Source organism: Salvelinus fontinalis, chromosome 7 (genome assembly GCF_029448725.1).
Source record: "Salvelinus fontinalis isolate EN_2023a chromosome 7, ASM2944872v1, whole genome shotgun sequence".
Classification (NCBI taxonomy): domain Eukaryota; kingdom Metazoa; phylum Chordata; class Actinopteri; order Salmoniformes; family Salmonidae; genus Salvelinus; species Salvelinus fontinalis.
In genome coordinates this window covers 52627945-52652618 of record NC_074671.1, presented here as the reverse complement: position 1 = coordinate 52652618, position 24674 = coordinate 52627945, and the positions used below count along the sequence as shown (strand labels likewise).

Below are 24674 nucleotides of genomic sequence, written 5' to 3'. Positions count from 1 at the left end.
TGTCTGATGTCACGATAATACCATTAGGCTTTACAGGCGAACACTAATTCAAGCTGAAGGGAGTTGGGCTGAATAAATCCCCAACTTAGAGAGAGGCAACACCCTATTGACCCCACCGAGGACAAAGAACTGCTAACTCATACAAAATCTAATTGAGAGGTGAATCTTACTCATGTTTATTATGAGCTTATTATATTTCTTTGAACGTTTAAAAGTAGTCTTCTGCCAAGAGTTTACATCTACACTGTGCCACTGAAATGTGTACATCCATACACACTTGTTCACATGGCTCACAAATAAATACTCTTTGAATGTGTCTTTCATGAATAACAGTAGATATGAACGCAACCACTCCTTTTTCCCCCTCAACTCTAAGTGTCTACAATGCCTGAGCTGATGCTGAATGTGTGTAATAATCAATGCCGAGTCTGAGATGTCTTATTCCCCAATAAAAATGGCATAAAAGGCCTTCATCATCATGGATCTTTCTGGAAATAGAGTACTGCATTCTTAATTGAAATGTCCTGGATATGCCTTTAAAAAAGGTACATTTACTCAAAAACTCTCGTTAAAAAAAATATGTGTATTAGTCCACTGTTGATAGTCCTAAATATTTTGCATGTAAGCAGTCAAGTTCTCCAGATATAGGATTTTCAAGAAGCAAAGTGTCACCTGCCACATCACGTTGATGCATTTTGAAAACTTGACTGCTGACATGATAAAAATGTTGGGACGGTATCAACAGTGGACTAATGAGTAAAATACCCAAAGATATTGGGGCAGCAGGTAACCTAGTGGTTAAAGCGTTGGGCCAGTAACCGAAAGGATGTTGGATGGAATCCCCGAGCTGTCAAGGTAAAAATGTGTTGTTCTGCCCCCTGAACAAGGCTGTTAACCTGTTCCCTAGTTGGCTGTCATTGTAATTAACAATTTGTTGTTAACTGACTTGCCTAGTTAAATTTGTAAAATACATTAATCAAAATATTGTGGTTTTTGAGTGGATTTTCCCAGTGCAAACAGGCTCATTGCCTTGCAGGTTCAAGGGTCATCGCCCATGGGTCGTGTAGAGCACGAAACGTGGGTTATAGTCGGCAGACCAGAGATTTGGCCTTGGTTGACACATACAGAACGTGGGTGGTTCACTAAGTTGGAAAAAAATGCATGGATAAAGAAAGCATGTCGCAATTCACTTCATAGAAACAAATACTTGTTTTATTACACCATTTCACTGTTTCCATTATTGGTAATGGTATGTGGTAGATTAACATGACCGTTGGGAATTTAGAAAACTCCAAATCATTTGATCGACTGCCGAACACATGGAATTAATTTCCAGTAATGATCTTTTTTCCTTACAATATTAAACAATTCAGAGACAGGGTGCAACACAAAAAGCTATCCCATATCACATCGATAAAAAAGGTCAACGTACAATAAACGTTTTAAAAACATCAACGTAAATAAAGTCCACACGAGTATCTCCCAAGACTAGATGGATTCTGTTTTATCATCCTTGGTTCGATAAAAAAATATCTGACAGAAAACTTGCATTAACCAATGGGTATGTTAATCATATTACCAGTGTAAAAACAAAAAAAAGTTGTGCATTTTTCCGAAACTAAAATATAAAAAGCCGGACACAGTTTGGGCTTGTGTTACCAGGTCGACAAGAGGCCACACAGGAAATTGGATGTCGAACGAGGGATGTAACTTCCTAGATCCAAGGCCACGCCCCCATCCTGTAGCCCTCTCTACCCCGTGTTGATGTTTGGACACCACACCCGACAACTTTGGGACCGTCCACAGTACCGCCCCTGGTTGGTTGGTAGTACTTCCTCCTTCCTGGCTTGGCTAGGCGAGGGCCTGCTCCTCTATTGGTGGAGGTGGTAGGAGGGGCGGGGTCAGCGCCTGGACATGGATGGTCATCCATCGCAGTGCAGCGTTGTGTTGGTCGGTTTTTTCTAGACAAGTTATACAGCTAAAAAGAAGTGAGTGAAAAGAAGGCAATGCAGGAGGAGGGGGTGTACAGTGCATGACGGAGGGATGGTCTTCACGACGACGCCTGCTTCTCCTGTTCAATGGCTGGGGACAGAGAGAGAGACAGAGAGACAAAAGAACAGTGATGAGAATCTCACTGGCAACACCCTTGAGGCATAAATGGTCTTTCACTTACCCTAGGCTTATCATGTCTACTGTAGCATAGCTTAGACACACAATGTTAATATTGAAAAGGTAGGATTATATTCTATAGGAGTACCCGTAGGCCTACAGTACAGTAGCCTTCTTACGATGCATCTCACTGGGCAGACATTGGTTCAACGTAATTTCATTGAAATAACGTGGAATCAACGTTGATTCAACCAGTGTGTGCCCAGTGGGATAAGTCTAATAAAAAATATTGAAAAATATAGTATTCATGTGTCATATCATAATGTCAGACTATTGCATAAATGTCTGTATCCTTACTTTCTTTAGTCGGCAGCGGATTCTTCTCCTGCGTCTCGGTCTTTTTCAGCTTGGTCTTGTCGAAGCTGGCGACCTCCTCGAGATTTGGCTTGTCAGACATGATTGCGAAGAGTCTGTCAAAATGAGAAGCATTGTTTTAATTAAACATATGCGCAGACAGCACTGCAGCCACAATAGCTTTTCCTCAAGTGCGCAACTAGGGACGTGACCAAAACGTGAAGTAGTGCGCCTGCATTCTTTTGTTCGCCCCTAGCAGAGCCTGGTGCAATTTGCCTCACATCCCGTTACCCAATTCAGGGACCATGTCACACACAGTGGCACAAAACCGCACCCCACAATGAATGGCGCCTAATATTCCCCAAAATGAACATTTACATAACAGTACGCGTTCCCATGCTGAGAACGCCGAAAAGAGAAAAAGCAGTTCGCCACACATAACCAACTATACGTTCAATTCAACAGCTAAAGTAAAAAGATACTGTATATTATATGTATTTTTATTTAAAAAATATTTGTCTACACAGCTGATCAGACTTCAATTCCACGTGTATGGTCTAAGACTCGCCTCTCCCTTGGGCAGCGCAATCTGGAGAACCACCGCCCAGATCCGCTTTACCTTCGAAGATAGGCTCCCAAATTGTACCGCGACTCCCTCAAATAGGCCCATTCGTGACTATACGTGTCAGACCATACTATCTAAAGGCACATTTCAAATGTTATTACGCATGACTTACGACAATTGACTGTAGCCTATCGCCACCACAAAGAATCTGAACAAAGGATATAGACCGATATGGCTAGTGTTACAAAACGAACCTCAACTAGAACACAGATCCACTCGTTTCTATTTACTAGTTAGATGTTTCTTACAAAAAAAGAAGTTGCACCCATCCAAACATCTTTATAGTCGCACCTTTTGTCCTTGGCATGGTACAGGTTAGAATGTTCTCGCAATGATACATTCATGTTAGTTACACTATTCTGGCAGCATTTCAGCAGATATCAGGTATCCTACTTATATATGACCAATACCATAAAGTTAATATGAATATCAGTGCTTACCAAAGTTGGACAGATTGACTAATGGTACTTCTCCAGGCTTTGCGTTGCAGCAGTGTGTCCCGCCTTTGCGCAAGCATAGGAGATATACTGAGCAATATGCAAATGAGTCTGACGTCATCATACAGCTCCCATCCAGGAGCGATTTGGAAATTAAATACATGCTATATTAACATTTGAAAACATTGAACCTTATTTTAACGGCGGGAATTTGAACAAATTATGGACACGTAATACGTGTCCAAAATGTGTTTTTAATCACTTTATTCACCGAGTTTCAGGCACCACAGAGAGAAGTATGCACAAGACGCCACCTGTCGGAAAACGGAGGTATGTACCACATACTGTATTTATCACCATGATCATGTGACTTTTTCTTACACCCTTTGATTTCTAAAAGAGAAAAAAACATGTCCCTTCTATTAACTCGGTTTGGCAAGCAGTCATATGGTCTCTATGAACAAGCGCATATGATTATTCCCACTGGCAAATTGTATCTATTGTTAGTTACTATTAAGACGTTTGAGTTGCTATAACTATCTAATAGCACTTACGTCTTATTTTCACCTGATGATCCTTTGTGAAGTATGGTATGGTTACGTGACAGTTTGGCCTGGTTCAGATTAAATACCCAATAAGCACGTGGATGCCAGCTATGGATCTTTTCATCAGCCACTATCCATCACATAGGAATCAAAATTGACAGTCCTCATGTCTACTGAGAAACTGTTCCCAACTCCCCATACAGAACATGACAAGGCAGTAATAAGGCACCCCCCATACAGAACATGACAAGGCAGTAATAAGGCACCCCCCCCACCGTCAGGGTAGTAGACATATATATATATATATATATGATATACCATATATGGCTGTAGCTATCAGCCACACCATCCAGCATCCCCCTTGTTGGCAGTTGTCTCAGTCTGAGCCTAAACAAGGATATTCGTCCTGGTCGGTCCTTGGATGGGAGTCCAGGGCAAAGCGTCTCAGACTAGGAGCGCTGATCTAGGACCAGTTTAGATCACAATTAATAAGATTACATGGTCAAGGAGGACCTGATCCTAGATGGTGGTTGGGCGGTGGTGTTGCATGGCCAGTTTGGTGAACTCGCCTTTCTAAAGACCTGTGATTGACAAACATTCATTCCACCAAGGTCCTTGCTTTCACATGGCACTGCCACAAGATTATGGTGCTATGAGCAGCAACACATGCTCCTCATCTGGCCACTTACTCACATCTTCCAATGGGATCACACAATCCCACCCCCCATAAGGAAAAGAACAGTGTACTGTCTATAACAATTCATCTGAGGATCCTCAGTAACCAAAGGTCAAAGAAAAGAAGACAGTCAGCATTATGTAATGTCATTGTCAAAGTTTTTATTGTCAATGAAAACCCTGGTGGTGTAAAAAAAAAAACGTGTGGCTGCCTGTCCGCCAGCAGTTTTCAACCAATCCGACAATTCATTCTGAAGACTGCCTTTGGCGCACACTCACCGTACAACAGGAGAACATGAACGCAGAGGAGTTACACTCGTACATTATAACTTTTTTCTCAACAAATACTTGAAAAAAAACAACACTTATGACATGAGGAAAGTAGAACTTTGAAGTTAATGACCTTTTGGCCGTGGGTTGTTCGACCAATCACCATTTGACAAAATGGATAAACTTCATATACAGAGGTACTGTCCCCAGTTTTTCCAAGTTATCGGATCAAATTTCGGCAATCGGATCGGATTAAATATATATAAATACAGCATGTGTATCATTGACTTGAATGTGGATACCCATTTACATTTAAGTCATTTAGCAGACACTCTTATCCAGAGCGACTTACAAATACCCGTTCTATTAATTTCATCCTATCCGATTGCTGAAATCTGAAAAGATAACTTTTGAAAAACTGGGCAGCAGGAGATTAGTAGTGGTGTTGGGAGTTTTAGTAAATGAGCAATTTCAAGATTGTAAATCAGAAATACGATGGTGAGCACGAGGCCCTGCAATGACACCAGTCCGTCACAAGAGGGAGTGCACTACCAGGTAAATGAAGGAAACTAAAATGGCAAATCAGATTTGGCCTTGTTACGTGGCACTAACGAAAGAATGTTTTAACTAGAATGCCAGAAAATGTGGAAATGCTTACAACTGTCTCTCTCATATCTCAAATTGAATTCCATGATACAATATTGGGACTATTGAGACAATGCTAGATGCTTAAACATTATGTAGGTATCTATCTGCTGGTTGAACAAATACAGCCTCTACTCTGGATCTTTTTGAGGAAAAAAACTTGACTTAAGTCCCACACTAACTAAAATGTTGCTGGTTAAAGAAATGTAAAAAAATAATAACCAGCTGTTGATGACTAAACAACCCTGGGTGGCATTGATTAGCACACACTGTAGCAAAACATTTCGCAACAGAAAATGAAGACAGGCATTTGTTATTGTACAGATAGATAGTCCCTCCCCGTTTGCTACCGTTTTGAGTCTAGTGAATAGGACCCTGGTACTTTGTAATCGGCGTGTATTGATGAAACAAAGGTGCCTCTAAAACCAGCAGCGTTGCAGATTCTCCACAGAGCAGGTTAGAACAGTCAGATGAATCAAGAAGTGACATCACACAATGGAATGCTTTCATTTATAGTGAAATGGAAGGAAAATGAGGTACAACAAACAGGAACATCGTTAGGCAATGGACCTTTGGTTAAAACGACAGCCAGATCCCTTGGGTGGCAAGGCTGGCAAAGCATGATATTGAAACAAAAACAGTAAGGAAATCTTAACATGGTAATACGCATAAATAGAAACTTGCTGGTCTCAAAGAGGAGGTGATACTCTTTCTTGGGTCTCCACACGGAACAACAGCGCTGGGAAAGTGGGAGTGGCCTATAGAATCGGTCACGTGTAATTGGCCCAAACTGTCAGGGTTTAAGGACTTCCGGGAGGGCGTGGTCGTTGAAGGTGCGAGCCGATTGGACCATGAGGAGAGAAACGGCCGCTGTGCCCTCTGCTCGTGGCCATCCTTTACAAGGGCACGTGGCTGAAGAGGTAGGACACCGACTCGCCGTTGTGGGTTCTCCTGATCGCCTCGGCCAGGATCATGGCTATATCTATGATCTGGTGGAGACCATAGAAATACAACATAATATATACATCTCTATGGCAGGCAACCATCAACAGGTGCCTCAGGTCAGGTCACCTATAGGGCAGCCAATCAATCCTGGTTGGAATGGTTAGCTCTAACAGCAGCAAGCTACAGTTTCGAGACATGGGAGAGGCAAAACGCTGCATGTATCCACAAAGGGATTCCTCAAACCTTATTGGCTAAAAGGTACCAGGACGTGTGAGTAAACAGGAAGTGCCCATCTGGACAGTGGGTACCTGTATCTTTGGGCACGACTTCATCTTCTCCTCCTGGGGGATGGTGTTGGTGACCACCACGGCCTCGAAGGGAGCATCGTTGATGCGCGCGATGGCCGGACCGGAAAATATGCCGTGCGTGAGGATCGCATAGACCTTGATCGCACCGGCATCAATCAATCTAGAGAGAGATATGAGTGGTGTAATTTTTTTTTTTAAAGTGACAGTAATATGGAAACTGTGTTTGAAAGTCAGATAAAATAATGCACATGAACAACGTAGAAAAATTAAATATGCACAAGCATCAAATAGAAGAGTGAAATGTTGAAGAGTTTCAGAGAGACAGTGAAACGGGAGCCATGGTTGAGACTGGAACAAACGATAATGACTTCAAGATTTTCCCCCCTTTTCTCTCAGGCCGCCTATGTGCAAACAGTAAAATTAAAAAAGCAGAAAACTTGCATTAAAAACAGCTACGTTTTAGGGCCTCCCGGGTGGGGCAGTGGTCTAGGACCAGAGTCTCTGGGTTCGCGCCCAGGCTCTGTCGCAGCCGGCCGCGACCGGGAGGTCCGGGGCGACGCACAATTGGCCTAGCGTCGTCCGGGTTAGGGTGGGTTTGGCCGGTAGGGACATCCTTGTCTCATCGCGCTCCAGCGACTCCTGTGGCGGGCCGGGCGCAGTGCGCGCTAACCGAGGAGGGCGGGTGCACAGTGTTTCCTCCGACACATTGGTGCGGCTGGCTTCCGGGTTGGAGGCGCGCTGTGTTAAGAAGCAGTGCGGCTTGGTTGGGTTGTGCTTCGGTGAACGCGTGGCTTTCGACCTTCGTCTCTCCCGAGCCCGTACGGGAGTTGTAGCGATGAGACAAGATAGTAATTACTAGCGATTGGATACCACGAAAATTGGGGAGAAAAGGGGATAAAATGTATAATATATATTTTTTTAAAGTTACGTTTTGTAACTGCAGCAAACAGGAGGGCTTCTACATTTGGCCAAGCCCCCATTCTGATGCAGAAAAAACCCTGAGTGGATTTTGAGTCTCCACATCACTTCTCACCTTCTACACAATCTCTCTCATTAGGTTTGATACAGTGGTTCAGGTCAATAACCAATACGGTGATTTGAAATCAATGGATGCTCAACTAATGAGACTACATAGCAACCATCTATAAATACTGACTTGTATTGACACCACAAGCCACAAGTAAACTAGATCAAGGCCATGGTAGAATAACTTTGGGGATATTAGGAGCTGTGTGAGTGAATGTACGTGTGGTTGCTCACTTCTCAGCAGCTTTGCAGATGGTACCGCAGGTGTCGGCCATGTCGTCGACCAAGATGGCCACGCGGTCCTTCACGTCACCGACCAGGACCATGCGGTCCACCTCGTTGGCCTTCTTCCTTTCCTTGTGGATGAGGGCAAACTCCACATTCAGACGGTCAGCGATGGAGGTCACACTGGATACAGGAATTTAAAACAAAGAGATATGAGAAATATGAGATGTGCATGTCAGCGCTCAGCTGAAATAGCATCTCATTGGCATGACCTCCAGAAGTCGAGCATAACTAATCTGGAAGATGGACAAGTACAAAGAAACGCCAATGAAAGGTTAAACAAGGGAGAGATGAACAGGTCCAAACATTTCTGACTTTCCCCATAGCTTTTCCACACCGTTGAAGACCTCAGGACCAGCCGTATCTGGTTCATGTGACCCTGCCACATTGAATTGGTTATTACCGTTTGGCTCCTCCGGCGTCAGGGGACACAATGCAGCTGTTCTTCCACTCTGGAATGTTCTCCCGGATCCATTGGAGGACCGCGGGCTCTGCATACAGGTTGTCCACGGCGATGTCGAAGAATCCCTACAGAGAGATCAGAAAAAAAGTTTAAAACATTTCCCCTTTAACATGATAATATACAGCCTCTCCGATTAGCCTAATATTGAGCAAGAACAGAGAGTACTTCAGACTTCACTGCAATAACTTGGGATGAAACTGAAATTGATTAACTACTACTAGTCGTTTCAATTCAATATAACTTCATTTAAATCGACAGGGGAAAACTGCGCCCTGCAATTGCATTGCTGTGATGTGTTGGACGCCGCCTACCTGGATCTGCGAGGCGTGGAGGTCCATTGTGATGATGTGGTCGGCGCCGGCTACAGACAGCATGTTGGCCACCAGCTTGGCTGAGATCGGAGCACGACTCTGGGACACAGAGGGAGTTACAGGCTCTTTCAAATGAAGCACACAATTTCATTATTCAGCGTGGCAACAGTTGTAGTACTACAGTAAAATGCCCTGGATTTAAATAACTAGTGAAGTCTAAATCCTCTGCTCCTCCACAAGGAACACAATCCTTGTTGGCTACAGGTTGTCGCGTGTTCCAACACAGACATCTTGGTCTTCTGTGGTTAATGCACACAGTCCTCTGTAGCCAAATAGCAGCACGAGGTGACCGTAGAGATTCTGGTGTCAGGGGACAAATCACAACTCACAGGTTACTTTATTTACACACAAGTTCAACTCTGGCAAGACACTTGTTTCAACATCTACTTTGTACTAGGTCACATTCCACAGTGCCATGGATGGATTTAACATGCCGCAGGGAAAAGACAACAGTGATAGGCCTACGTGTGGAATGAAACATCCATCATTTGGTATAATAAAACATACCCCGTCTAAATCCCGTCTAAAACTTTGATTTACAAACACAAGTAAACCCTCTGTCTGAAATCTGTTATGTCCTGTTCTAGAACTTGTAGTTCCGAGTGTTTGTATAGGCTACAGATGTATTTCCCAACTTGTCCTCAAGTAACCCCTACAGCACACATTTTTGTTGTAGGCCCAGACAAGCACACCTGATGCAACTAATCATCAAGCCCTCAATGAGTTGAATCGGGGTTGCGACTAGATGGGATGCCCCTAATGTCAGAAGTTACTTTTCAAAGCAGGTTAGGAACATTGAAGTAAGGTTAGGAAAAGGGTTAGCTAAATTGCAAAAATTCTTCAATGTGACCTCGAATATACAAGTTATGACATCACTGACATTAGCAGGATCCCTGCTAGACATGACCTTGAATCCGTTAAGTCAGCCCGGGGCTACAACAAAAATGTGTGCTGTTGGGGGTACACTGGAGGACTGGAGCAGGGAGACACTGGGCTACAGTATGGCACTACGTTAGAGGGGCCTTTGAGGTCTGGCATGTTACACTTTCATGTTAGAAAACATAATAGGGCTCCATCTCAGTGCAGTGCCTTACTAGTACCTGGTTCGAATCCAGGCTGTATCACATCCGGCCTGTGATTGGGAGTCCCATAGGGCGGTGCACAATTGGCCCAGCGTCGTCCGGGTTTGGCCGGAGTAGGCCGTCATTGTAAATAAGAATTTGTTCTCAAATGACTTGCCTAGTTAAATAAAGGTTAAATATGCTCCAAAATGTTAGAGATCTCGTGCTTAGGGTCTCATGATAGTAACTGGTGCTTGATACACTGTCTTTGGGTTGATGGAGAGAGAAAGAGGGAGAAACGGTGGAATATAGTATAGGCCTCAGAACAACTGTGGCTTGCTACATGAGGAAACTGTTACTTTATTAACTGGAACAGTGTGTGACCATCATTTACCAGATAAGCAGTGGTCTGTGAACTTTTTCTCCTCTCTTGGAATGCCTGACGTCAACTTTCATTTCAGTAACATTAGCACGAACTGTTAACCAGAATTAGGCCTAATTGTTGTCGGGTGATGAACCATGCTCTGATTCAAACCTACAGCTATATTTGGTAGATGCTGTATTTTTCGTAAGGTTGTTGTGTAGTAACACAGAAGTTATTGGATGACATTCACATTTGAAGAATCTCAAAGTAGCTACCCTTTGCCTTGATGACAGCTTTGTACACTCTTGGCATTCTCTCAACCAGCTTCACCTGGAATGCTTTTCCAACAGTCTTGAAGGAGCTCCCACATATGCTGAGCACTTGTTGGCTGCTTTTACTTCAATCTACGGTCCAACCCATATCAACTGGGTTGAGGTTGGGTGATTGTGGAGGCCAGGACATCTGATGCAGCACTCCATTACTCTCCTTGGTCAAATAGCCCTTACACAGCCTGGAGGTGTGTTGGGTCACTGTCTTGTTGAAAAAAAATATATAGTCCCACTAAGCGTAAACAAGATGGGATGGCATATTGCTGCAGAATGCTGTGGTAGCCATGCTGGTTAAGTGTGCCTTGAATTCTAAATAAATTAGTGTCACCAGCAAAGCACCCCCACACCACCTCCATGCTTCATGGTGGGAACAATACATGCAGAGATCATCCGTTCACCTACTCTGGGTCTCACAGAAACACAGTGGTTGGAACCAAAAACATACAATTAGGGCAGATTTCCACTGGTCTAATGTCCAATGCTTGTGTTTCTTGGCCCAAGCAAGTCTCTTCTTAGTAGTGGTTTCTTTGCAGCAATTCGACCATGAAGGCCTGATTCATGCAGTCTCCTCTGAACAGTTGATGTTGAGATGTGTCTGTTACTTGAACTCTGTGAAGCATTTATTCGGTCCTCATGAGAGCCAGTTTCATTATAGTGCCTGATGGTTTTTGCAACTGCACTTGAAGAAACTTTCGAAGTTCGACATTTTCCGGATTGACTGACCTTCATGTCTTAAAGTAACGACGGATTGTCGTTTCTCTTTGGTTATTTGAGCTGTTCTTGCCATAATATGGACTTGGTCTCTAACCAAATAGAGCTATCGCCTGTATACCACCCCTACCTTGTCACAACACAACGGATGAAGGAAATCAATTCCACCATTTAACAAGGCACACCTGTTAATTGAAATTAACTCCAGGTGACTACCTCATGAAGCTGGTTGAGAGAATGACAAGAGTGTGCAAACCTGTCAAGGCAAAGGGTGGCTACTTTGAAGAATCTCAAATATGTTTTGATTTGTTTAACACTTTTCACTACATGATTCCATATGTTATTTCATAGTTTTGATGTCTTCACTATTATTCTACAATATAGAAAATAGTACAAATAAAGAAAAACCCTTGAATGAGTAGGTGTGTCCAAACTTTTGACTGGTACTGTAAACATGCTACGTTTTGCACTACATACTGAACACCACACAGTGAATCATAGTAGTGATTTATTTGTGCCTGGGACCAGCCCGGCAGGTAGGCTTACCTTGTCTTTTTTATCCTGCCGGGCGTAGGGGAAGCAGGGGATGACGGCGGTGACGCGGGACGACGAGGCGATCTTGCACGCGTTGATCATGATCAGCAGCTCCATCAGGTTGTCGTTGATCTCGCCGCAGCCGCTCTGCACAATGTAGACGTCCTCGCCGCGCACGCTCTCCCCGATCTCCACGCTGACCAAGAGAAGCGGCATTATTATTTAGTGTCATCTTAAGGAAAGGATGAGGATCATAATTCTTACCACCACGGAACCTCACACTCACCTCCACACTGAGGTAGAGAAGATCATCCCTTCCTCCTCATCACCCTGCTCGTATCGCTCTACGCCTATAGCTCCTATACCCTGACGGAGAAGGCTGATCATAATCTTCTCACCAAGGACCGTTATCAACTAGGCCATCTCCCCTCCCCCCACAGGGTATGCTTAGAAAAAAGGGCAACTGCTACTCACACATGAAAGATACTGCACCAAGAATCACTTTCCAACAACACAGTATCATACCTGCACGCCAAAAGCGGAGGACTGGTGGAGGTCTGGTGCAGTAAATTGGAGTGACCAGAACGAGCTTAACGTTGACTAACTAGCCTCACGTGAGAACTCTCATTTGAAAGTGCGTGTGGAAAAGCAGACTTCCGGGAATCAGTGTACACACACACACCATCTCTCCACAAGTTGCAGGCATCAAAACAAGTTAAAAAATAAACGTCTGAAACATTCCAGACAGGACAACCTCCTTTCCCTACCTCTGCTGGAGCCACGTGCTCACATCTGACCAAGAGAGGCAATTAACGTAACAGCCGGTCTACCTATCTGAACCACCCAGAAGAGGAGGCACGAGGGAATCTGTGTTCTAAGGGGAGAGCGTAAGCAAGATGTGAGGAGACACGAGACCCACCGCTACTGTACAGACTAGGACTGTCGCAGAGTATTAAAAAAGTGATCGACCGAGTGTTCTTTCGACCAATCGATTGGTTTTTAAAACATGTATTTTTCCATATATAGGCACACCCTAAGTTAATAAAATCAACAGTATGCACTGAGCTTGTCTGATGCTTTAAGCGCACTGTTTGATGAAATAATTAAGACACACAAGATAACCAGTTGAAAAACAAACTGTTTATGACCCCCCCCCCCCCCGCCCGCTGCTGTCCTTCGCAGATTCTGCCGCAACGCTCCTGAAGTTGCTGGTAATAGGCCTGGTTGTAACTATATTTGAGAATCAAAAACGAAGAATTATGTTGTTTAGCCTGCAAACCAACTCAACGGCATATTGAAGATCGTTTCAGAACCACGGACATCAACCGCAATCCAACGAGGGAGAAGGTGCTCACTAACGATTCAGTTCAGCACCTTGGAGAGCACTACTGCAGCAGCCACTGTCAAGCATTTAAAACTGGCCAATGTCTTAGCATGAAAATAGAAAAACTAAGTAGACTAATTTACTGTTTTCAAACGGTATGTCATATTCGTTGTCGAACTATGGTAATCAAACTGCTGTTTGCAGAGTTTACATGACACTTTTTGGCATCAATCCCTTACTACAACTAAATGCTGCCATACTGCAAACTTTAACATTTTGTCTTAAGTAGGCCTAAGAAGAGTATCAAGTATTTACCGTGTGTACCGGTAGATAAGTCTTAAGCTACAATTATGCTCCTTTGTTTGTACAGTCTGAATGTGCCATCCCCGCAGCCTAGTCACTAGCTAGCACAATATGCTAACGTTAGCGAGCTAGCAAAACATTTGGCTATAGGATGGCACTGGCAGTATGGGATTATGGAGAGTGCATTCAATTGTTTATTTGTCATCTTGCTACGTAGTTATCTAGCTGTGGGACACTGCACTAACTCAGCAGCTAACACAGGCAGCTGTATCATGGAAACTAGCTAATCTATTGTCTCTAACATTATTTGCTACAGTGGTTAGCTAGCTTAGAGAAGTATTTACTGTTGTGTGCATTCCGTCTGTGCACTTAGCTAGCTACCATCCCATAGCCTACATTGCACATGAAGTAGAGCACGACCGATTAATTAGGGCCATTTTCAAGTTTTCATAAATCGGCAATCGTCATTTTTGGACGCCGATTACATTGCACTCCACAAGGAGACTGCGTGGCAGGCTGACCACCTGTTATGCGAGTGCAGCAAGGAGCCAAGGTAAGTTGCTAGCTAGCATTAACCTTATCTTATAAAAAACAATCAAACTACACATGGTTGATATTACTAGTTTAACTAGTTTGCCCTGCGTTGCAAATAATTAATGTGTTGCCTGTTAAATTTATCATCGAATCACAGCCTACTTCGCCAAACGGGTGATGATTTAACAAGTGCATTCGCAAAAAAAGCAGCGTTGTTGCACCAATGTACCTAACCATAAACATCAATGCCTTTCTTAAAATAAATACACAAGTATATTTTTTTAAACCTGCATATTTAGTTAGAATATATTCATGTTAGCAGGCAATATTAACTAGGGAAATTGTGTCACTTCTCTTGCGTTCTGTGCAGCAGTTTGGCCTGCCTGGCGTGTTGCGAACTGTGTGAAGACCATTTTTTCATAACAAAGACTGTAATTAATTTGCCAGAATTTTACATAATTATGACATAACATTGAAGGTTGTGCAATGTAACAGCAATATTTAGACTTATGAATGCCACCCGTTCAATAAAATACGGAACAGTTCCGTAATTCACCGAAAGAATAAACTTTTTGTTTTCGAGATGATAGTTTCCGGATTTGACCATATTAATGACCTAAGGCTCGTATTTCTGTGTGTTCATTATATTATAATTAAGTCTATGATTTGATATAGCAGTCTGACTGAGCGGTGGTAGGCAGCAGCAGGCTCATAAGCATTCATTCAAACTGCACTTTCCTGCGTTTGCCAGCAGCTCTTCGCAATGCTTGAAGCACAGCGCTGTTTATGACTTCAAGTCTATCAACTCTTGAGATTAGGCTGGCAATACTATAGTGCCTATAAGAACATTCAATAGTCAAAGGTATATGAAATACAAACGGTATATGAAATACAAACGGTAAAGAGAGAAATAGTCCTGTAATTCCTATAAACTACAACATAAAACTGGGAATATTGAAGACTCATGTTAAAAAGGAACCACCAGCCTTCATATATTCTCATGTTCTGAGCAAGGAACTTGAACGGTAGCTTTTTTTACATGGCACATAGTGCACTTTTACTTTCTTCTCCAACACTGTTTTTGCATTATTTAAACCAAATTGAACATGTTTCATTATATATTTGAGACTAAATACATTTTTATGTATCTATTATATTACGTTAAAATAAAAAAAAAGTGATCATTCACTATTGTTGTAATTGTCATTATTACAAATATATATATATTTATATTAAAAAAATAACAATACATGTTTTTTTTAAATAAAATTGTTTATTTTATAATATATATATATACTTTTTTTTATTAAATCGGCCGATTGATCGGCATTGGCTTTTTTGGTCCTCAAATAATCGGTATTGGTATTGAAAAATCATAATCAGCCAACCTCTAATATGAAGTGTGACTGGCTCATCCATGGATGTACGAAGAAAAAATGCCTTGTTTTTTTCTTTTTTGTTAGCTCCCACGCTTTGTGCTCTCTGATTGGCTCAAAGTCAAATTGAGTGCCACTGACAAGCATTGCGATTCTACAAGTAGAATGAGTAGGTTCGTCGTTACATGTTCTGTTTTTGTTCTTGCAAGAGAAGGAACGGCCTCCCACTGTGTTAAGTACCTATCGGCGGTGAGATTCTCGGTGTGTTTCATACTTTTTATTTATTTAACTAGGCAAGTCCGTCAAGAACAAATTCTTATTTACAATGACGGCCACCTGCGGGGGCTGGGATGAAAAAGAAAAATATATGACAACACATATCACGACAAGAGACACCACAACACAGAGAGACCTATGACAACACAGCATGGTAGCAACACAACAGCAACACGGTAGCAACACAAAACATAGTACAAACATTGGGCACAGACAACAGCACCAAGGGCAAGGTAGAGACGACAATACATCACGCGAAGCAGTCACAACTGTCAGTAAGAGTGCCCACGATTGAGTCTTTGAATGAAGAGATGGAGATAGAACTGTCCAGTTTGAGTGTTTGTTGCAGCTTGTCCCAGTCGCTAGCTGTAGCGAGCTGAAAATACGAGTGACCCAGGGTCGCAGCGATGTGTCCTATAAGGAGCATTGGTGGCAAACCTGATGGCCGAATGGTAAAGAATATCAAGCCGCTCGAGAGCACCCTTACCTGCCGATCTATAAAATCACATCTTTGTAATCTAGCATGGGTAGGACAGTTATCTGAATCAGGGTTAGTTTGGCAGCTGGAGGAAAGAGGGGCGATTACAATAAAGGAAACCATGTCCAGATTTAACCTAAGCTTTGCCATGTGCTGAGTGAAGGACAGTGTACCGTCTAGCCTTACTCCCAAGTACTTGTATGAGGTGACTACCTCAAGCGCTAAACCCTCAGAGGTGGTAATCACACCGGTTGGGAGAGGGGCATTCTTCTTACCAAACCACATGACCTTTGTTTTGGAGCTGTTCAGAACAAGGTTAGAGGCAGAGAAAGCTTTTGGTGTAGAGCATTTAACACAAAATCCAGGTATAATATAGCAACAACAAAAAAACACTATTGCACATAGGGGACAAAGTAATGTAGCTAGGCTAAATCAATAGGAGACCTTAGCTCACCTTGGTTCATGGGGCAGTGCAGTGAACTCACTCACACCCATTGCATCATATTACAAGTATTGGAACGTCTACATGCACCAGCGCAGGTTTATGTAGTAGTTACCATCTCTACTGAACAATTAGGTCAGCTTGCTTACTGGCTGGAAATGAACCTAGATTAAGTGCATGACATCATTTAGGCTAAAATGGAACTGAGGGTGGCAGCAGGGCAAACAACTATAGGAATAAATCAGATAAGAAAAATGTATAAATGAAAAACATATATTTTATATTTGAGTCATTTTAGCATAGGCTCATATACAGAGCAACTTACAGGTGCAATTAGGGTTAAGTGCATGACATAATGTAGGCGGAGATGGAACCAGGGGTGGCAGCAGGGCAAACAACTATAGGAACAATTCGGATTTTAAAAAACACATACATTTTTTTAATTTTTTTTTTACATTTTAGCAGAGGCTCTTATACAGAGCGACTAAAGGTACAATTAGGGCACATTGACTGATTTTTCACTTAGTCGGTTAGGGGATTCAAACAGCCGGCTTTTGGTTGTTGGCCCAACCCTCTTACCCACTAGGCTACCTGCACAGATATCACTCAGTTCATTACATTTTGTAGCTGCAACGTTTCAAGACGTTTGCATACGGAACGTGGCCTTGTTCTCTGTTGCTGCAGTAGTTGGTTCTGTTTACGCGAACTGTTGGCTATTATCAAGTCACGTGAGTCTTTTCGCAAACTAGCTAGCATGTTGTATCTTTCAAAGTTACGACTCAACAATGAACAACAGCATGCGCAACCATGGGATTACATAACTACATATAACTAACTAGCCAATTTAGGAATTGATCTAATAACGTCAGCAAGCTAGCGTTATTCAGTGACGTTCGCATAGTTGGCAAACTTACTACTCCTGCGCACATGTGATTGCATGACCCAGGCTGCATTAAGTTAACGTCCAGCACCAGCGAGCTTGCTAGGCTAACGCAGCTGGTAAGTTAGATAATCATGCACCTATCTAAAGACAGACGAGAAATGCGTAAAAAATAAACCTACCATGTTTCTTGGTTGGAGAATTTCTTCGTTATCACTTTCCCCAATTCCAGTCCGAGGCGATCAGCCACTTTTTGTGACAGGTCTTGGTGGGAGCTCCCGCTGAAAAGCACGATGTTCGGCATGTCATAAATTTTTCTGTGCAATTTGGTTATGCGAGTAGGAGATTTTGGATGCAACAATTATCCCTCAAGGGGCAAGTTAGCTAACAAGTTAACTTATTATCGCTGTAGCCCACGCATAGCAGATCAGCACGAGAGGAGACCTAAAACTGAAAAGGAAGTGAGAATCGTGTTTGCATGGTAGAGCGGAAGTGCCGCGTCCTAATTCTTCTTATTTGGAATTGTTTTGGTGGCTCGCATCCGATTTCAGGTGCATGCACTGCCACCTACTGTACTGGAGTATGAGGCTATTCACGGCGTACCTACCTAAAATTATTTGTGATACAGTTGGGGAAAAGGAACAATTATCTTACCAACTATTAGCCCTCAATAAAATGATAAAGAAACACCACCTTATTCCACTATTTACCCTATCCAATCCTACTCAACACCCCCTGCAACCTTGCAAACCCAAGTATTTCTCTGCGGCTGCCATCCTCTTCCTCATTGGACAAAATCGATGCCTTTCTTCGTAGGTGGGTTTTTTCTGCGATTGGGATCTGACGTTATGGTTCATGCTATTTGGAAGACCAAACTCCATCCCACCAAAACAGGCTGACATTTCAGGCGGTCTTTTCAAACAGCTTTTACACTAAAATGACATTATCATAATTTTCACAAATTCACAGTATTATTCCAACCTCATACTGTGGAAATATACTGCTCAAAAAAATAAAGGGAACACTTAAACAACACAATGTAACTCCAAGTCAATCACACTTCTGTGAAATCAAACTGTCCACTTAGGAAGCAACACTGATTGACAATAAATTTCACATGCTGTTGTGCAAATGGAATAGACAAAAGGTGGAAATTATAGGCAATTAGCAAGACACCCCCAAAAACAGGAGTGATTCTGCAGGTGGTAACCACAGACCACTTCTCAGTTCCTATGCTTCCTGGCTGATGTTTTGGTCACTTTTGAATGCTGGCGGTGCTCTCACTCTAGTGGTAGCATGAGACGGAGTCTACAACCCACACAAGTGGCTCAGGTAGTGCAGCTCATCCAGGATGGCACATCAATGCGAGCTGTGGCAAGAAGGTTTGCTGTGTCTGTCAGCGTAGTGTCCAGAGCATGGAGGCGCTACCAGGAGACAGGCCAGTACATCAGGAGACGTGGAGGAGGCCGTAGGAGGGCAACAACCCAGCAGCAGGACCGCTACCTCCGCCTTTGTGCAAGGAGGTGCACTGCCAGCGCCCTGCAAAATGACCTCCAGCAGGCCACAAATGTGCATGTGCGTCATCGCATTTTGGTACACCAGAAGTACATTAAATTCCAAGTAACGCTGCGTTTGCCTTGCAGCTGCATTTGCAGTGCGTTCTGTGTGGTGCATATGTTGGATTTATCAAACGTGTGCGTAGACGGCTTGACAGAAATAGTAGCAGAAGGTGAGTGTTGAACTTTTGCTGCACACATATCCAGATGATGACACTATTGGTGTGATCAAGGCATAATAGTTACATGTACTGTTGGTTTGAAAAGCACATTGGCCAGAGAGTCGGAAAGGAATGGTCCCTTACAGATTGTGGTCTTTCAAAATGTCCTCATGCCCCCCCCCCTTACCCTTTAAGGCCTTTGGATCTGTGTGTTTTAACTTGATTTAACTCTGAGATTGTAGTCAGATGCTACCTCAAGTGCCTCTTTTATCCACACACAGAAACCTTTGTCAACGCCTTGGTGATACACTCCCTCTTACTATGCTCACATGAGAAGCATCACGCTCGGAAAGAAGGGCCTCCTGTTCACTTGAAATGAATAGATTGTTTTATGTCCAAATGAATAAGACGTAATTTGGAATAAAACATTTTCATGTTCAAAATGGCATTAGCATTTTTTTTGCCGATAGAGAAAGCTACTAGGCCTAGGGTGTAGAAAAATGACGCAGTGCACAAGTTCTTCTAAAAGATATTAGTGGAGCAAATTAGATAGCAAGTGAAGACACACCATGACCCTCAGATATGTAAAACATTTTAATGGGTCAGAGAAGCTGAACAAATATTGAGTGGATTTTTATGTTTCTGGTCGGAGAAATAAAATTCAATCGGATACATAGATGTTGAAGGACAGCATTTAGTCCAGAGAGGATCATATTAAAACACATACAATGAATGTAATGTAAAATGTAAAAAATGATGAAACATTACACACTGCCTGATCGACTTAAAAGCTCTTTAATAAGATACTTGCCTACATATTTGATGTATTTTCAGTATAGTTTTATGCCCTCTGTATTTTTTATTTTTTAAACCATGTCAAAATCATTTAGAAATAAGGAGTGTGAAGTGCAGTGATATTTCAGTGCTCTGGTACATCAATCCTCTCCACACTGCAACCTAGAACTGCATCATCAATATCCCATTAAAGAGTACATGTCTTCCCAATGACCTCTCAAAATGTCTATAGCAATTTATATATTCATATAGTGTATCATATGTACTGTATGTACATTATATACATAGACAATAAATTGTACACAAGAAGAAGGGTGTCTATAATACCATCAGTTCTTATTACAAAGGCCTGGTCTTGTAGGGCTTTGTATAATGTACATAACACTAAAAGACGTTGCTGTCGGCTGGACGTCCTACTACTTGCTAAGCAGCGTTTTGATGGAGCGGGTGAGTGCGTTGGCGATGGCTGACATGGTGCTGGAGTGGCGGACCAGGGCATTGACGCTGTGGTCGCTGGGCGCTCCGATGGACGCCGCCTCGGCTGCGCGCAGCAGGCAGATGTAGTTCATGACCAGCTCGTCCACCTTGGCCACCACCTCCCTCTGCTGTTGGGCAGCTGATGCCCTCAGGCCCCTCACCAGGCACATGCAGGCCTCAGACAGGCAGCACAGCACCTGGAAACTGCAGGTGATGGCCAGCAGCATCTCCTCTGGGCTGCCGTGGGCCTGGGCCATCCTGCGACATGCCCGCCCCAGCTCTTTAGACTCGATGGACAGCAGCTGCTTGTATTGGGACAGGTCTGCTGTGATCTGTGGCACCTGGCCGCTGCGGTCCCCCCTGCCTACGCTTGAGCGCACTAGGGCGATGAGCTCGCTGGCGTCGCGGCGTACGTCCGAGAAGCCAACGGGAAAGACGTACATGCGGTCTTTGAGCGTGTTAATGCGCGACAACCGGTCGCTGAAGCTCATGTTGGTCAGAACCTCGCTGTAGAGCTGGTCGCCTGCTGCGTCCGTGGCCGGGCCGTAGATAGACGCTGCTTCCTCCATTTCTCTGCCACGGCAGCGCCTGGACCTCTCGCCCCTCTCACCCCCCTCTACCTCATCCTCCTCTGCCTGGCTCTTCCTCTTGAAGAAGCAGTAGCTGAAGGGACCGTGGCACCTCCAGGGGCTGCCCGAGTCCAGCTTCTGCGAGCCCTTCATGTGCTTGGCGTCCTTCTGCAGGGGGAACATCACTGAGGCCCTCCGGCTGTCTCTGCCCTCAGCCGACCAGCACGTGGACGCTACTGAGCCCTGCGAGTAGCTCTTTGACAGCCTCTTCCTCGTGGGTCTCCTCTGTAGTTTGGGGTCAACTGGTCCTTGCTGGCACTTGGTTCTGCCTTTGTCGAAGAGCACCTCCATACTCCCGGAGCCCGTAGTTACATTACTGGTGCTCCGTCTGAGCTCCCTGCCCCGCTGCAGGCTGTTGATGCTGGGATCCCTGCCCAGGTGGAGGCTGTTGGTGCTGGGCTCCCTGTCCCGCTGCAGGCTGTTTGTGCTGAGCTCCCTGCCCAGGTGGAGGCTGTTTATGCTGGGCTCCCTGCCCAGATGGAGGCTGTTGATGCTGGGCTCCCTGTCTCGCTGCAGGCTATTGGTGCTGGGTTCCCTGCCCAAGTGGAGGCTGTTCATACTGGAGTCCCTGGCCCTCTGGAGGCTGTTCATATTGGGCTCGCACTGGTGGTGGAGGCTGGCTGTGACTGACTGGATGTGGTTTTGTCTGTATGTGACGGTGGACTCCTGCTTTGGCACAGTGGAGTTGTGGGTGCTCATGTTGGCTGGTAGGGGAGGTGGAGGAGGTGGAGGAGGAGGGGGCGGAGCCGTGGCACAGGCTCTGGCCTGCTTAGTGAAAGCTGATGGGTGATCTCCTGCTTCCGCTCCCAGTGACGTCCCCAGCTGCTCTGTGCGAGCTACACTAGGGGCAGTAGAAAAACAGAGATAATCGTTAGGAGCCTGTCGGATGGCATGCTTTGTCCTGCAGTCAGATCTGAGCCAGTCCTCTGGGCCACAGATGCTGGCACCGCTTTGGAACATCACACTCCGCGCCCTGGAGGGGGGCCTGTGGACCATGCCCCCACCCCCGCCCCCTCCATGGATGCTGTCCCTCAGGGACAGGAACCGCTCGACCTCAGGGTCGATGGCGCCCCTCTCTAACTCACTCTCGAGGCCCGAAAAGGAGCTCCTCCTCTCTGTGCCACTGGGCCTTACTTCAAGACTGTCAGCGGGTCTCTGAGCATGCAAGTCAGGATTGCTCTTCAACTTAGCAGGCAGGGTGGCGGAGTGATACGGCCGGGGGCCTTTGTCACCCCGTGAGTTGGCTGCATTGGGGTTCACTAGACTCGGGCTGAGGAAGGGTGAGGAGGACGAGGGGGGCATGCAGGGATAGCGGTGAATGGTGTTCCCTTTACTCCTAACCATCTCTATCAGTTGGGGATTACTGGTAATATATCTCCTAGTGTCCTTCCTGACTCCCCCTCCCAGGCCTGCACTGTGCAACCTGCCTCCCTGGTGCATCTGGCTCACTGTCAGGTAGTTAATGAGCTGCCTATAGGACTCGTTCCCTTCCTTGGTGTTAGCACCCCTTACACAGGCTGTCTTGGCATGCAGATCATTTTGAAGGTTACTCCTTCTAGCTGTACTACCTGTGGTTTCTTTCATCTTGGCCGACCGGAGGGAACCCTCTCTGCTGGCGTCTGACCCAGGAGGGTGTATGTTGGGCAGCATCTTCCGCAGGAGTGTGGGGTCTGCTTGGGGGTGGAGGTCCCTGCCCCCAGGGATCTGGCCCGGGGTGCCATGGGGAGCCTTGTCCTCGTAGGTGAAAACCCTGAGGGACGTGGAAGATTCGGAGAGCGGGTGGTGGTTGCCGTCGGGGGCACAGAGGGGCGAATCCGTTGGGGTGCCACAGGCGCTGCTCCCCGTGCTGCAGCCCGCGTCCAGTGATGAGCACTGGGAGCCCTGCAGGGAGTTGTGAGCCTCGCTCTGAAGGGACGAGATCCGTTTGGCTAGGTGGTACTCACACAGCCGGGCAACCCCTTGCCTCACTTGCTGCAGCTGCTCCCCTGGGGCATCTCCCTGTCCACCGGGGGGGTCCCGGGGCTTCTTGGTAGGGGAAGAGGGGAAGGGACCTGCCGCTCCCCCCAGGTACTCTTCCTCCTGGCCGCCCATCGCCCCAGTGTCCCCCACTGCAGCCTCCCCCGGTTCCTCCTCAGGCTCTGTCCGTTCAGGGTGTGGGGGAGGGGGGCGCGGCAGCCTGCGGTGACTCCTTGGCAGGCTGTTCACCGCCAGGTTCTCCGCCATGATGGAGATGGAATTCTCTGGTAGAGGAAGAGGCGTTCTTCTCTGCAGCCTCTCGCAGAACGAGGTACGCTCCACATCCAGCTGGCTCCCCCTGTGGCCGTCTCTGGTACTGAACGTGTTGAACTTCCCGTTGGTGTCGGCCAACTTTTTTAGCCGTTTCCCTCCCACAACCCCGGAGTTGGGTCGCTTGCTGAAGCCGGAGGAGAGGTTAGTCAGAAAATCAGTGGTTTCTGGATCCAGCTCTATGTCATCTGGATGGAGGGTCTGTTTAGGGAGCGTGGTGGACGACGACGGCCCGCCGTCTCGATGGTGGGAGGGGCTGTGGGATTTCTTTTGGGTGGCCACTCTGGGCGAGATGGGGAAGTCTGTCTTTTCCTCCGTCAGAGGCTGGTAGCCTTCGGAGGTGGCGATAAGGAGGCGCCTGTGGTTCTCGTGGATGAGTTTGTGGGCAGCGGCCTGCTCCGTGGCCTCGGTCATCTCTGAGGAGTTGGTCTCATTGCCTGAGTCAGAGGAAGACCCAGGACTGAAAGCTCGAGACATTTGCACACCTATGTGAGCCAGGGAGAAAAAATATATAATTTGAGCATTGTCTACATGAAATTAATACAATTCTATTATATCACTTTTAACAAAGTTCATAGTTTGAAGAAATCCTAATTTGGGCCAGGTCTGATCACAAAGCACAACAGTGAACACTGAAAAACCAAAACTAGAGCGAGGCCATGACACTGTATGCACAACAGCTGTAAACTATAGGCCTAAGTGATGTTGGCATAATGATGGTAGTAGTAAAGACCTGGGTTACTGTTGGGCTGTGGTCGCTGTGGGCGTGGTGGGTGTGGCCTCTCCTCGGACACGGTCAGGGCTTCCAGTGCCTGCAGGGTTGTTACCATGGCATCCTCCAGCCTCCTTTCCCTGCCGCTCCCCTCATCATGCGACCCCGTGGGGACAGAGTCGATCAGCGACACGGGCATGTCATCGTTGTCGGCATTGGCCAAAGGGCGACCCTCGGGACTCTCCTCATCAGAACTGTCTCTGAACCCCGGGGGCGGGGCGGCGATGGCGAGATTTAGCGAATGGAGGACGCTGTCGGTATCATCATCGTCATCATCGCCCCCCTCGGGGGGAGGAAGTGAGGTCAGGTCGATGATGTCATCGCTGGA

The 24674-nt window shown here is 45.4% G+C and overlaps 3 protein-coding genes across 5 annotated transcripts in view; all 3 read right to left on the bottom strand.

Moving 5' to 3' along the window:
* Positions 1–1190: 1190 nt before the first annotated feature.
* LOC129859658 (thymosin beta-11) lies at positions 1191–3639 on the bottom strand. Its single transcript, XM_055929707.1, has 3 exons — positions 3529–3639; positions 2467–2579; positions 1191–2082 (listed from the first exon to the last, which is right to left on the bottom strand). The coding sequence occupies exons 2-3, from the start codon at positions 2564–2566 to the stop codon at positions 2051–2053; spliced, it is 132 nt and encodes a 43-aa protein (XP_055785682.1). The 5' UTR covers positions 2567–2579; positions 3529–3639; the 3' UTR covers positions 1191–2050.
* Positions 3640–4882: 1243 nt separating this feature from the next.
* On the bottom strand, positions 4883–18167 carry LOC129859657 (ribose-phosphate pyrophosphokinase 2). The gene is made up of 7 exons (XM_055929706.1): positions 17853–18167; positions 12070–12253; positions 8999–9097; positions 8628–8752; positions 8174–8347; positions 6914–7073; positions 4883–6649 (listed from the first exon to the last, which is right to left on the bottom strand). Exons 1-7 carry the CDS (start codon positions 17972–17974, stop codon positions 6557–6559), a joined length of 957 nt encoding a protein of 318 aa, XP_055785681.1. The 5' UTR covers positions 17975–18167; the 3' UTR covers positions 4883–6556.
* A 1799-nt stretch (positions 18168–19966) lies between these two features.
* LOC129859656 (FERM and PDZ domain-containing protein 4-like) overlaps positions 19967–24674 on the bottom strand; it is a 36119-nt gene continuing 31411 nt past the window's right edge. For all 3 annotated transcript variants that reach the window (XM_055929703.1, XM_055929705.1, XM_055929704.1), the window contains 2 exons: positions 24308–24674; positions 19967–24059 (listed from right to left, as the gene is read on the bottom strand). The exon at positions 24308–24674 is cut by the window's right edge and continues 668 nt beyond it. In XM_055929703.1, the coding sequence (XP_055785678.1) occupies positions 20599–24059; positions 24308–24674 (3828 nt within the window). In that variant the 3' untranslated portion in view covers positions 19967–20598. The remainder of the gene's footprint in view (positions 24060–24307) is intronic.